This window comes from Bombus affinis, chromosome 11 (genome assembly GCF_024516045.1).
Source record: "Bombus affinis isolate iyBomAffi1 chromosome 11, iyBomAffi1.2, whole genome shotgun sequence".
NCBI lineage: Eukaryota > Metazoa > Arthropoda > Insecta > Hymenoptera > Apidae > Bombus > Bombus affinis.
In genome coordinates this window covers 5,025,165-5,039,507 of record NC_066354.1, presented here as the reverse complement: position 1 = coordinate 5,039,507, position 14,343 = coordinate 5,025,165, and the positions used below count along the sequence as shown (strand labels likewise).

General features: G+C 38.2%; 1 protein-coding gene across 1 annotated transcript in view; it reads left to right on the top strand.

The window, feature by feature from the left end:
* Window positions 1-5,611: 5,611 nt before the first annotated feature.
* LOC126921769 (carbonic anhydrase 1) overlaps window positions 5,612-14,343 on the top strand; it is a 29,014-nt gene continuing 20,282 nt past the window's right edge. The window contains exon 1 of the mRNA XM_050733625.1: window positions 5,612-6,106. Within this exon, the coding sequence (XP_050589582.1) occupies window positions 6,067-6,106 (40 nt within the window). The 5' untranslated portion in view covers window positions 5,612-6,066. The remainder of the gene's footprint in view (window positions 6,107-14,343) is intronic.

The window sequence follows — 14,343 nt, the reverse complement described above, 5'->3', positions numbered from 1 at the left end:
TTTGTTACGGCTTCAGCGACGCGAGTCCCTATTTAGATTCCATTTCCTTGATTATGCACGCGGAAAGGTGAAATTGCACAAAGGTGCGCAGTCTGCGTATCAGTTTTGAAATACAAAGCAAGAAATTTGTCTGGCCAGAAACATTGCACGCCACTCTATCTTCAACTCCTGCTCACTTCCTATTTTATTATTCTTTTAGCTCGTTCGTCGTACGTTTCTGTTTGCATTCCATTTAACCTACGCAGAAGACACGCGTGCAAATATATTTTAACTTCGTATTGAACGCAAAACAAAGTGTATTCACATGTTCTCATAGACGAAACTTTTCGTGAGACCGTCCTCGATTTCATCTGTTCTTTTCACTTCGATTCTCGTGCTTCACGTTACGTCTGTCTTCGGTTAAATTATACTTATAGACAAATGACAAGGAGACAGGTGTTAATACCTTTGTACGACCGTAACGACCGCATGTGCAATAATCGCAGCTGAAACAAGGTACACACGCGCGCGATTCGTGAGCAAAAGTTTGCATCTGCCAGTTGAATACTTCATTTATGTAAACAATTGACGATCACTTAACGAGGATTAATTAGATCGAAGCTGACAAAGAGCTGCTACGGCACGGCGTATCGACTGCCGACCTCGCTTTTGACATTGGCTGCATGCCCGTATAAATTTTTTTTTAGCAATTTAAGTCGCCACGATGATGACGGATGTCGTGTTACCTTCTCATGGTCAAACATCGTCTCTACCTTCTACATATCTATGAAGATATATCGTTATCATATCAATAATCGTAGACATGAACGAACGATTCATCAAAAAAAAAATGGCGAAAAGTACGTCGTCTTTACGTCATCGTAGAATTGCGCAATCGAAGAGGGAATCGCTGAAATTTTGTTGCATTGATTTGATTAAAAACATTGAACAGGTAAAATACAAAACTGATATTATTTGGGAATTATTAATGATATGAGATAATGGTAGTAAAAAGTGAATCATTTGAGGCAACGCGTTACATTAGGTAATATTTTTAGTATTTAGGACGTTATTCGTTGCTGTTTCATTAATTGAGAAACGCTGTACTTGGCGATGTACCATAGATAAGAGGAAGGAAAGATAAAGGGAAATTTTGACACGCAATGATTCAGACAATAATTGCCATAATGCGTTTTGATTCAAAATTCTAGCAATTACTGATAAGGTTCGACGATTACGTAAGTATCGAAGTTATTAAGCTAAGTCTGATAGCATAGCAATTGATCGATATTCTACGGATTCGAATATTATTCGAACGGCCATTTGAAATTCTCTGCATTCGCCGAGATGCTTCAATGATCCATCTACCGTGTTTCCAAATTCTGTAAATAAATTACTCAATTATCACTTTATTCTTGAAACAATTTTAATATCCGATAATAGTAAACGTTCACTAACAGGAATAACACCAAATGTATTATGAAAATAAAAGAAGCGGTGTTGCAGATGACGACTACCGATTAGCATTTTTAACGCGTCTGCTCGATGCCTTTGCACGAGCCGATGATTAAGTAATACCTGCAAGATACTTCCGACGGATCGAGTCAAATCGACGTTGATCACGATTAACATAAATTATTTTCGTAACGATCGAATTCAAGGCGTTCCTCGAATCGTCGAAAGATTGTTGAAGTTTCTATACGATAGAAACGTTCCTTAAGGAGGTATTCTAGTCTAGGGGCATGAATTTCGGGCGGTTTTTGTAGCCTTGTACAAACGATACAAAAAATATTTTTACTATCCATTTTTTTATTATTTGTTTATTAATATTTTAAGATTACATAGAAAATTAACCGAAAAGAAAAACTCAAAATTCACAAAGTTACGAACTGGCAAAGTGGGGGTCCAAAAGAAAGGGTATCTTGGCGACAATGATTTCAACCCTTCTGGTCATGTGAAGCGAAAAAGCCGAACGGATTCTTAATTAGTATAGATGTGAGTATAGCATGAGCCTTGGAGAAGTCAAAAAAATATTTTTTCACAAAATGGTGGCCGTTTGAAAAAAAATTTTCCTTTTTGGCATGTTTTTTTGGCAATTCCGAATTTTTTAAAAATAGTAAAATTAAAAATTTTGATCTCGGCGTGGTTGAGGCGATAAAGGAATGTATAAAGAACATTCACACCAAATTTCAAATAAATCGGTTCATTAGAACTTGAGATATCGTGCATGCCAACTCGAAAAAAGTAGTTTCGAGAAAAACGCGTTTAAAGTTTTGAGACAAGTTTCCGGCAATTTTACTCATAGAATGGTACAGCATATTTACATATTTTTAATCGGCGATTCCTGCTCTGTACAAGAAACCTTCCTCTACTTCAAAATACTCATTTTCCGAAGTTCTTTTATGGAGACGAGCAGTCCTAGCGTTCTTTGATGCCTCTGAAACTCAAAGTTCAAAGCGCTCGATGCGAACTTCGTCTCGCCTGACTGCGAACGCATGAGCTTCTGGGCCAATCGTGATTCCCATGACACTTAAGATTTTTAATATTTATATAAAACCTTCATTAAAAATACATACTGCGAGGAAGGTGGAAATTTGAATTGTCTGCGTTCCTGCGTAGGTGTGCTTCGGAGCAAAAGTCCATATTAACGAATCTAACGATTCGTTGCTATTTTGGGTTTCAGAATCCAAAAGAACCCATCGTTCCAGAGAATTAGAGAATTAAAAATACATTAAAAAGGGATAAAATAGAATAAAGATTTCATGAGGATATTCATACGCAGGTACTCGGGCAGGGTCTACCTTTTATTGCCCATTTGTCAAATAATTGAAATTTTGAAAAATCCGTTTAAGGGAATATTCTTAAATGTCTAAACTTTGGAAACAAGATTTTCGATTTTTTTAAATTTGTAGATTAGAATACCCCCTTAAGGTAAAACTTGACAGCAATTTGATTGCCGCGAAGGACAAGCAAAATGGCAATTACGTAACAGTTGCAAAGGATTTGAATAAAATATCGCTTCCTTCTACACGACAAGATTAAAATGCAAAGGAGTTTCATGAACGAAACGGCTGGTTAGGAATTCTCTTGATGAATGAACAATTGTGTACGTTCTGGCAGAAAATCGGAATTCTCTTTGTGGCCTGTTTGACCATGTTTGGAAAATTTATGAGGGTTCTGACGAATTTATGAGATGGTCTTTTGTAATTTGAATAAATAATCTTCGCCATCATCCTACTACAATAAGAAGTTACCAGGGGCCATGGTAATTTATCTTTTTCCTTCAAGAAAAATAGTAGGTCGACCATGCTAATGCTATTGACAGCTAATTTGTAAATCTTGTTCCCTGTTCGGTTAAAATCGAATCTTTATCTCGTTGAATTTCAGTTAGCATCCTTCTTGATTCGATGACCAGACAGACTTTGCACTCAGGCATACCAAAATAAATTGCGCTACAGCTCGTTTGCCGATCGTTATACACGATTAATTAAGAAGAATATCTGCCCATATGTCTCTGATTTATGCAACGATCGGTTCTGTACGCGCGAGCTAATCTGTGTGATCAAATCGCCTTTCTTTGCCTCCTACGTATCTTCGGAGGCAATCTCAATCACGACCAGCATACTGATTAGTATTGTAGGTTGATATTTGTGCAAATTCATATTTTTAAAAATTAAACAGATAAAACTTAGATAAAGAATTTTCTACCCATTAAATATTATAAAGGGTATTTCGGATATTTTCTATGCTTTTCCATTGTTCTGTGTATTATCGTATTTTTAAATTTCTCACAATTATTGTACCTTCGTATAATGTAATAAGGACGATTCTGAAGTCTAACTTTATTCGAGAGATTTGAAGGTGAAAAACTCGTGTTCTAAGTCATTAAATGGGCATAAACCACAGGCGAAACAAAGGAGAGGTCCAGTAGAAAATCACGCGCGGAAAACCGCAAAAGATGGCGGGAAAAAGCGTGTTCGCGCCAAGTCACCGCCGCAGACGCGGAGCAACGGACGTCCATTGACGTTTTGCGATGGAATTTTCTGGAATTCATTAATTTTTATTGAGAGCATCGTAGTGCGACCGGCTCGTTTTATTGGTATAACGAAGACGAAACGACCACGGCGAGCGTCGGCCACGTTCCGTGACATAACATTGACGTGACAGTGTTATGAGAGCTCGATGAAATTAAAGTGGCAATTTCTTGAACCCAATTCCTTGATACGTTCTAGCTCATTTGTGCGCGAAAGGAGATTGCACACAGTCGGACACAAAAGGAAATTTTCGTAACGATGCAGGTTTATCTGTGTTACGTCCTTTTACAAACTTTTATTTCTTCATACATAGACTCATAGTTCTCTCTTAATAGTGTGCCGAGCATCTTACAGATTAATCACGTTTCTTTGTACAAATATTTGTTAACACATATATTGTTGTTATAATATTTCATAGATGTCTGCAAACTTTATCTGAAATTCATGTCACGTCGTAAAGTAGATAAGTTGAATAATTTTTATATCAAATCTCTGTTTCTTGTGGTTATAAGAAATGACAGAGCAAGGACTACAATTGGAGTAAGGAAGAAAGAAACTAGCCAAATAAATAAAGTAAAGAAGTACAGTTGGGATTATCCAGGTCTTCGACCTCGTAAGGGCCCGGGTAAGTCATCGGTCATAACGAATGCAATTTCGTTGTAAGATTATGATTCACTTGATACAATAAACGATTTCGTGTCGTCTGACTTAGAAATAATAACTGTCGAAACAATAGACACAAATAATATTTGGCGCTTGTGCATCGGTGTCAGAACTCACGAGGAAAGAAACTGATAACTTGACAAAGAAGTAATTCGTATGTTTATAAGGTGAGAAAGGAATATTTGCACTTAAAACAAAAATTACGCGATAAACAAGGAATTGAATGACAGAGTTCAAGAGAGCAAGTTCGATGATTAATCTAATCTCTTTATTTGTCGATTTATCACGATGATGGAATACCATTATTGTAAGAGAACAGTGACATTCTACGAGAGTTTGAAAAGAGGATAATAAATATAGGAAAATAACGAAGATAAAAAGAATGTAATAAAAAGCGTAATAAAGCAAGGAAACGTTGAGACTCGACGAAAAGAACGTATTTGATTTCTTCTCATCGTAGCTGATAGAACAATTGTCGCGCGTTATATTAGCTTATCATTTCATCGAGATTAATGTTCCCGTTTGAGATAGATTATAAAATGAATCATTAAGGCATTAAGTCGCTAGTTACTGCCTCCTCGCAGTGCGAACTCGTATTGGCGAACAAACGCGGCCAATTCGATCGTCCGCCTCTTTGTCAATGTTCAAACGAAATTTCAAATCGTAACCGTATCCATAACTTTATCGATATTTAATCCATGTTTAATCTCTTAGATCTAATCCTATAAATTTATAACATTATAAATCAAATTGTTGGTCTAAAAATTATAAAACTGCGAATATTGTCGGTGTTGTCGACTATAACGAAGCACGTGCTTAAGGTAGCGTGCGGTGGGGGATCGACGATGCACGTGTAAACATTTACTAGCGCATGCGCAGACGCTTGCTTTTCCATAGTAAGGGTCACGTGACCGACTCGCGTATAAAATCCAGTGGTGAACCGGCCGGCGTCGCATTCGTGGATAATCCGAGGTGACAAGAGTGGTTTTTTCGCTTCGATTTTTCCTAGAAACAAACAGTTTTCTTAAACCTTCTACAAAATACGATTTCGTACAATCCAATGCTCGTGTAGCCGAATAATTCGTACGTGCACGTATACAAAATATATGCAAAACGAAAGTCGGGAAGAAATTTGAAGGTAGTCGACGATCGGTGGATTTGACAATCGTTTCTCGATTTTCGTTCCGAGTTCAAATCAATCAGTGGTGATTCTGATCGGCATCTCGCCGGATTGTACGATTCGTGGATACGGTAAATCGAAATAAAGACGCGATATAGTGACGTGTTTCGATCTATCAAGAATAATAAGCAGACAAGACGACCGGCAACAAATTCTACTCGGATCTTAATTTCGCGGACCTGAATTTTCGATAACACGATCGTCACCGAGATGGCCGACAAAAGCGAATGGGACTACTCTGTTCAAAATGGTGAGTTTTTTCTTGGTTATCTATGAACGTCGCAGCAACCAGGGCAGGAATAAGCTGTTGTGACGATACATTGCTTGCCACGTTTAAATTTACATTAGAATGCTCGTGCATTATTCACATCGACAGGTAAAATATTCAGCTTTCAGCTTATTTCTTCGGTACAGTGTCAAAATAAGGAAAATAATGAGTGGGCTGACGATATTAATGCATTTATGGGAGATCGAAAGCTGCAAAAGAAATACACATAATTGATGAAAATGCATCGAGTATACAAATTACTCATTAAAATATTTAGGGCGAAGTAAAAATCTTTATTTAGATTTGGCCGTAAGGATACGAATAGCTGTAATCGAGTAATAAAAAAAATTCTCATTAACCTTAAAAATTATGTTTCATTTATTCAATTACATTTCATTTATCTCATGTGCTTTAATTTGTTTAGTTGAAAGCTCGTTTACGCCGTTCCTTTCTTTTTCTATGGTTTGTAACATCCGTTAGGAATTCCACAAATCTTGCAACGGAAAGTGAGAGTCGATGCGTGTTTATCGATTCGCTTGATCGATTCAATCCTCGAGATCCACCCCGTATTCCTTTATATTTTATACTTTTCCAATAAACGTATCGTATTAAAAATTAAACGCTTCTATCGATTACAATTGCTACGCATCGTTAACTATTCTTATTCTATAATCTATAATCGCTTTTCTGACTGATGACTAAAAATATTTTGTTTTCTGTATCAACCTTGCATTCCTCACGAAGGAACGGTGTAACATAATCTCTGACTTTTTTATGTTCGAAGAAGAAAAACGCGCCTGTTACTTTGGTAAAAATAGTTTCTTAAAGACTTGGAGGGAAGGAACATGCACGTAGAGGAGACACCGTCATACATGTTTTACAGGAATGTTTCTCTTTGTGTTTAATATTTTTAACGTTTCTTGAACTATTACAAAAGTCAGTCACGCTTGTGTTTCTACGAAGAACGATGAATAATTTTATCGTTTTTCTTGTTTAATCTCGCGATTGTTCTATTACTGCTAAGAACTACGATCTCCGCAGTATTTCACAACACAGTATTATTCCATTGTGGTGATTTTGTCATTTTGTTAAATTACCTTTGCTAATTAATCTTTTTTCGCTTTGTTGCTTATCTAATAAAAAAAAGATTGCGTTCCAATATAAATACTATCCGTATCAATCACACTAATTAAAAATATTATACGCGTCTACGAAAAACTGTGCATATTCGTGAATCACAGCGATTAGATAGAATCATATCAGTGTTTTAATGCCATAGAGAATAATAAAAGTATTAAATAAAAATTACTACACAGATATCTTCAGACGCTATTCATTTTCGACTGTGATTTCGTTCAAAGCGTATTTGATCTATCTGATACTATATAGATCAATCTATATCTATCTTTCATAACACGTACGGTAAACGCAATTTATGTTTTTCAAAGATCCCAGCAAAAACACATCGTAGCATGTAAAGATTCGCATAACAACGAACAACCGTGATTTCGATTTTGACTAATTTTTTAATCAATTTGTCTTATATCGTGACTTTCTCCGTAATTTATAACCTACATAATACCGCCTCCGGTTACAACTACAAGGCACACAGGTTAGCAATTTTGCATTGTAAATATATGCTACATCGATGTCGCTGACATCTTCTTCGCCTTAAAAAAACATCGATTAGTCGAACGATTGTTTTTTTAACATCGTCGATGATGCTGTTTACGCGGACTGGAAACGGAAAGTTGAAATAAGAGAGGTTAGAAAGAGAGTTGAAATAAGAGAAAGTTACTGTTCTGTCGGTGATAACAAGTTAGTTCCCATTTTGGGGCACGTTCGATTTTCACGGTGTCACGATGGCACCAGGCTCACTGACCTAAGGCCATTGTCTTCGAATGCAGGGCGTCCCAGTCGTGCCAAGGGACGGCGTTGCATTCGCCATGCTAGCACGGGACACCAACCGGCTCAGTAGGTAAACGAAAATCAATAATTTTCCTCGTACTTCAGGCCGATGCACCTGTTCTCCGTCGGCGGGCGTAGGCAACTTTCTGTATCGTTCTGACCAGCCTAGAGTGTACTCGAAAGCATCGTGCACACCAATACTTCGCTACCGGCCAGAGATATATAACCATAAACCGTGTTAAAACGTGTCGTATAGTATACTAGTCGTAGACACGTAAACATAATGCGAGAATAGAGAGCACGTTGTTCGCTGGTAACGAGGCACGAACACGCACAAGTTGTACGTGAGGTTCTTGCATTTGTGTAGTCAAATACGGTGGTATGTGCATACTTGGCCACGGGCCGGGATTTTATCCGGTCAGTTATCGAGGGAGATACGAACGTAGGGGATTTTGAATTGATCTACGTTTATATGAACTTCTCAGAGGATAAATAGTTCGCATAATTGGGGTCGATGTAATAGGAGTACGGTAATTCCGTCACTCTCCGTTCTGGTAATACGTGTTCACGTTTAGATAAGTAGATTCAGATTAATCAAACGTTAACTAAAATTGAGTATAAATGGAGTTCGTATGAATGGTTCTGGTGTACGCGTACTGTCCGCTTCGTTGAATGCAAAATATCGTAGAATGAAGGATGAAAGAGACAGAATTGAAGGAAATCGGGTTTTTATTGAGGACAAAATTGCATAAACATTGCAACATTGCTAAAGAACGTAAGTAAAGTAAGTTATTTCAGTTGCTCTATCAAGATGTACGATACGAAATGTATTAGAATAACAGATACGTTAAATCCGCTATACAAATTGCAGGCCCTAAAAAAGTTTTATAATCTGAGAAAAAAATAGATCTCGTCACGGTATCACGCAATATTTCAATTTCGCCAAACTCCATAAAATTGTGGATGTACATAGAAGGAGAAGTAGCGAGAAAATTAATCGAACTTAATAATTGACGAAAGTAAAATAAAGAAAAAACTGGAGCAAATTTTTGCGATTCTTTTTCGCATTTGATTAAAGAACGTTACGAATGAAATGTTGCATTAAGGCAACGATGGTACTTGATGGGTTCGAATTCGACGTGATCATTTCATTAATATCATTAGCTGATAAATTAGTTGATAGAGGGTTTAGAGTCTCGGTTCGCGAAGTCAATTCTAAGAATTGGTAGGGATAGCGATGGCTAGTTAACGAAGCAAACTCTCGGCCACTTAACGTGGCACTATTGTACCATATTTAATTTGAGAGGGTCATGAGCACGAAGCACTCGAAGACAATTGTTATTACCGATGTAATTGTATCGCGAAAGATCGCATGGCACGCGTCAACCTTTATCGAGCCGATCGTACGCCAGAATATGAAACATACACGATCGAGTACGTATATCGCTGTGTTATGTGGAATGAATAATTAAATATGAATGTCGGGCGCAACGAGGCGCGGAAGTGGTGTAACATAGCGCGACGTGATCTAAATTGGGTGAATAAACATCGTAAATAGATCGTCGAAAAAACATGCCTGGGCTGACAAATATTTACCGTGAAAAATTTCCCGCCACGAAGAAGCCACTGACGAGATTTACGTTCTAATTTTGCATTTCGCGCGAGTCGCGATACGTTAATGTCCATTAACACGTTTCACTTGGAAACATTTGCCAAGGAACATAGTCGAGGAAAACAAACCTTACTTCCAAGAAGAATCGCTTTTTCCATAATTGCATATCGTGGCTCGTAAATATATTCAAATATATATATACACAGATATTCTATGGATATATCACGTGTATGGAACAAAACATTTTTTAATATTGTCATTAGCTGTAACGAGACTCAATTACCATTACTATACCGATAGAGCTTGGAACAAATCAAAATGTACATAGAATTCATATAATATAAGATCACACGAGTATAAACAATTACCCATTATATCGATAAGCTTCGATATATTTTAATAAGTATTTTCCTTTCGTTCTAACAAACGAAAAGGCCATTAACGTTTCAAATCACAGATACAATAACGATACGATTGATATGTACCACAAATTGAAGATGGTATTTAAACGCGTTCGTAAGCCACGATAAAACCATAATCCTTCGTTTCCAGTCGCTTCGTTCTAATGGTTTTTCATCAAGCAAGAGTTATAACGATGATCAAATCGATGCGGAATAAACAAAGTGGAAACAAAGTAGCTGTTTGGCTACTTAACGCGTGTTTAAATATCGATATCGAATGAATCGGAACGATATCGACGTGTTTGCATACCTGAAATGGATGGAAGTACAGTCAAGAGGGGACGAGAAGCGAAACGTATAGTTAGACGAAAGCGCGTGTTGGGGGTCGCAGACCCAGTTTCGTTTCGCCTTACCCGGTTACCGTGCATGCCTCTCCGAAATGCCCTTAATCTGGGGCCAATTTGTCAGCGCTATCTTTGAACCGGCGCGAGTGCAATCGCAAAGTCTGGCGGATACCGTGATTTGCATAAATTCCTGGCCGGCGTGCAGATCGCCGATTAAGTCGTTTGGCTTTCCGACCGTGTACCGGCGATTCGCCCAAGAAATGGCAATCGGTTCGAATATTTTACTACCCTGTCGCGGGATATTCGATCACTGCCGGAAGTTACACTATCGCGACCATTGTTTAAGACCGCGGCGTTATTGTCCTTCGCGGCAATTAATGAACGATGCCGATTATCTTCCGCGATTATATCGATCTCATGATTTATCATCGGTTTCGATGCAATTAGTATTCTTTCGTCTTATAGTTTCCACTTTTTATCAACTTCTTAGTACGCCGTAGTTACATAAGTACACGGATCCCGTTTACTTTGAACGAAATAGAGGGAATTAAGAAACAGCAGCTTGATAGAGTTACGTTCGCGAAGGATTCGAATATCTCGTTTGGGTTCGAAGTACGGTAGAATTTAGTGGATTTATTTAGTGGATGAAATATTAGGCAATGTCTTATGAAATGAAATCTTGCTGTTATTGAACCCACTTACCTAAATGTCAACTCCTATTACTTGTGCAAATAAAAAATCATAGGAAGTTGGAAGTATCAAGCGGAGTACTGTTTTATGATACAACTAGTTAAATCGATCACTTGAAGGACCTTAAAAGTCCAAGAACAACATTTACGGATATTTTGCAAAATAGATATAGCTTCTGCGTGCCATCGATTATTGTCATTGGTTTTATAGTACTGTTTCAATTTAAACGCGTTCACGTTGATTCAGATAAACGTTCATTTATATGTAATTATACGAGTAATCTTTTTTTTACGTTTTAAAATAACACCGCATTGAACGTGTATCGTTTCTCAATTCACCGATTCATTTGTCTGCCACCAAGATTATACAAACGGAGTTCTATCGCGATAAGTATTATACGTAGAAGTAGAGGATGAAGAAAAGAAGGATCGTCGGTACGTATACGTAATCAGGTACTAGACTAGACTTAAGTACGTAATACGTTCGAGTATCGCGTTTAAGTTAAAAAGCGAGATCAAAGATAGGTGTTGGAAACGGTACAGCTCGCGGAAACGAAGGAAAAGTTTTCTACCGCGAGCTTTTAATCGCAGACACGTGTTGCGTTGTACGCCAGGTGAGAAAGAAATTTTCGATACGATCATTTTTTATCGTTCGTGACGAGCCTGAAGCGTTCGTTGAAATCTATACGAGTACCGTTTTATTTTTCTTATTTATTTATTCTTCTTTCTCTTCTTTTCTCGTTCCTCGTCACAGTTAGCGTGAAATTCGGGTCAAACAGGAATTTCGTTCGACACAGAAGGATCGAGGTCGGCGTTCCCGCGTCGACGCAACTGCTTGCCCCTTTTTCATTTACACCGTGTCATAGTCCGCTGCAGGGCAGCCATTAATGATTCTCGTTAACCCGGCGCGATCGGCGCTTGCAAACTTCAGAAACACACTTATGAGAAACTACCTTGCAGTACCGCCAACTTTTCGCAATTTATTGCCTCGTTCCGCAACCTGCACATTCCAAACCGATCGTTTCGGGAAAATAGTATAGACAATGTACGTAATTATCGTGCACCGACGCAAATCACGCGACAAGATTATCGTGCAATTTTCAAAGAGTCTCGATAAAATGCAGGTTTTAGCGACGTGGAATTTTTTTCTATCACCTACGACTCCTTTCGACAACTTTAGCCCAAATTAAATAGGAAGGTGAAAGGAGATTGAACGAAACGGATCATTGTGAAAGATCGATGATCGCGTTATAGACACCGCGTGTTGTATATCGATTTCTTAGTTTCCTCCTCTGTGCCGAGATAAGATATATCATTTTATAAAATAAATGTTTGCAAAATAATATATATGTATTTATGATCTCATCGAGCAACTATATTCAACCATGAATCATGATTATACACAGAGAAGTAAGCGAACCTTGGTTTTAAATAGTTCTTAAATCTTCTAAATATGATCACTGACATGGTAATTAACACGATGGAGGAATGAGAATTACGCGTTTAAAACAGCTGCTTGATTAGTTGAGGTTTGTTTAGAGTCGTCGCACGAAGTCGACGCGCCGTTAAATATGGCACACAATGGAGCAGGCAGGAAGATGCGATGCGTCATTTTTCTCATCCGGTTTACGTAAAAGGCGTGGCATTGTTGTGCACGCGTATTCGTTAAGAAGTTACACGCATAGTTTAACACGTAATCAAAGGAAGGTTAATCCTCGCGGCTGCAAGAATAATTTCAATGGCAACGTTCACCGACTTTCAACTTTCTAGTTTACGCTGTGTACGCTATACTACGGCAAGAACAAGGCTAAACTCCGAAAGTGTCAATATCAGTTAATAAAAAGTAATCGAATGAATGTTAGAAGCATTATCCGTATATAAACGAAAGCACGCTGTATTATTTACTAATTCCGAGTAGTTTGAGCGTCACAGATCTTAATTCAACTCGACATCTGACTCAATTTCCGCCGCAGAGATTTCTTCGATCCTCCTCCAACGTTCTTCGACTTGTTCGATTCTTTGCACGACAATGTTGCTGTTTCGTGTCGCGATTTACGAGGTGGTCTCGGTGAAAAGGGACTAAAAATAAAGAAGGTCAAAGTGCAAGGTCCGTGGTGAAATTCGCCGAGAAACCGTAGTCAGTGATCGGGATGCGGCGTTTACGCTCGCCTTGTGTCTTCGACAAGGTTGAACGAACCTTCGAGCAGATCTCGACGACCTCGAGGAGATGTTTTTCTGCTTGAAGCGCGGCGGCCTTTATGATCGCGATCAATGAGATTCTCAACGAGCTTGAACAAGACTGTGAGTCGAATTGTGCATTCAGATGGCTGCAAGACGCAACGAACGCTCACACCATGATGAATTATTATTTTGGAAACTTGAAAGTGCATAATGAATGTTTTTTTTTTTTTTTTTTTTCAAATTGAAGTGGTTACCTTTATCGGGAGTTTTAGTTTTATTGTCATTTTAATATCGTTTTAGTAAAATTGTAGTATCGTTGGAAAATTGGTATCTTGAGGATTGTTCGTTTATTGGAAACAGTTTACAGCATGTTTATACGGTAACGTAGCAAGTGGACGGAATTATTAAACCAGAATTCGTAACCGGTTATATCACTTTCCACCCACGTAAACTGGTTCACGTGTATCAGTATCTCTGTTACAACTGTTATCGAACAGTTTTCCATCGCGCCGTTCTCACAAGTTCACACTGCGATTTAAGTTCGCTCGCATACACGCAATAAAATTTCTTCAAGATTTTTCCACACCGAACGACTCGATTCGCTTGTCCAATTTCTACGTACCGAATGTTCCTTTCAGTTTCTTCTTTCGTATAATGCACGATGCTACTTACGTATCGATTAATTAGATCGAAGGTATATTAATCTGATAACATTTGATAGTACTTTCGTATGATTAGAAAAATTTGATATTACAGAAATAAGATAGAAAATGTAAAGACAGAAAAGAAATCCACACTTTAATGGAGAACAAGGATATGTGTCGATACTTTTTATAGTCATTGTATGTTGCAAACTCGCGAAACATTTTTCGGAGAATACGTTCTGCAAATGCGCGGGAAATTGGAAGAAACCGGCGGTCACGGTCCATGGTATTATAAGGGCCACTTTGCAAATTAATGGCGCGCGACAATATCGCGCGTTCCGAGCATAATCGCGGTTACGTCGCGCGCCCATTATGTCATCATCACGTGCTGCTCCGCGCTGTGAACCACGCTGAAATCTAACGTGCGATAGAGGAATGTG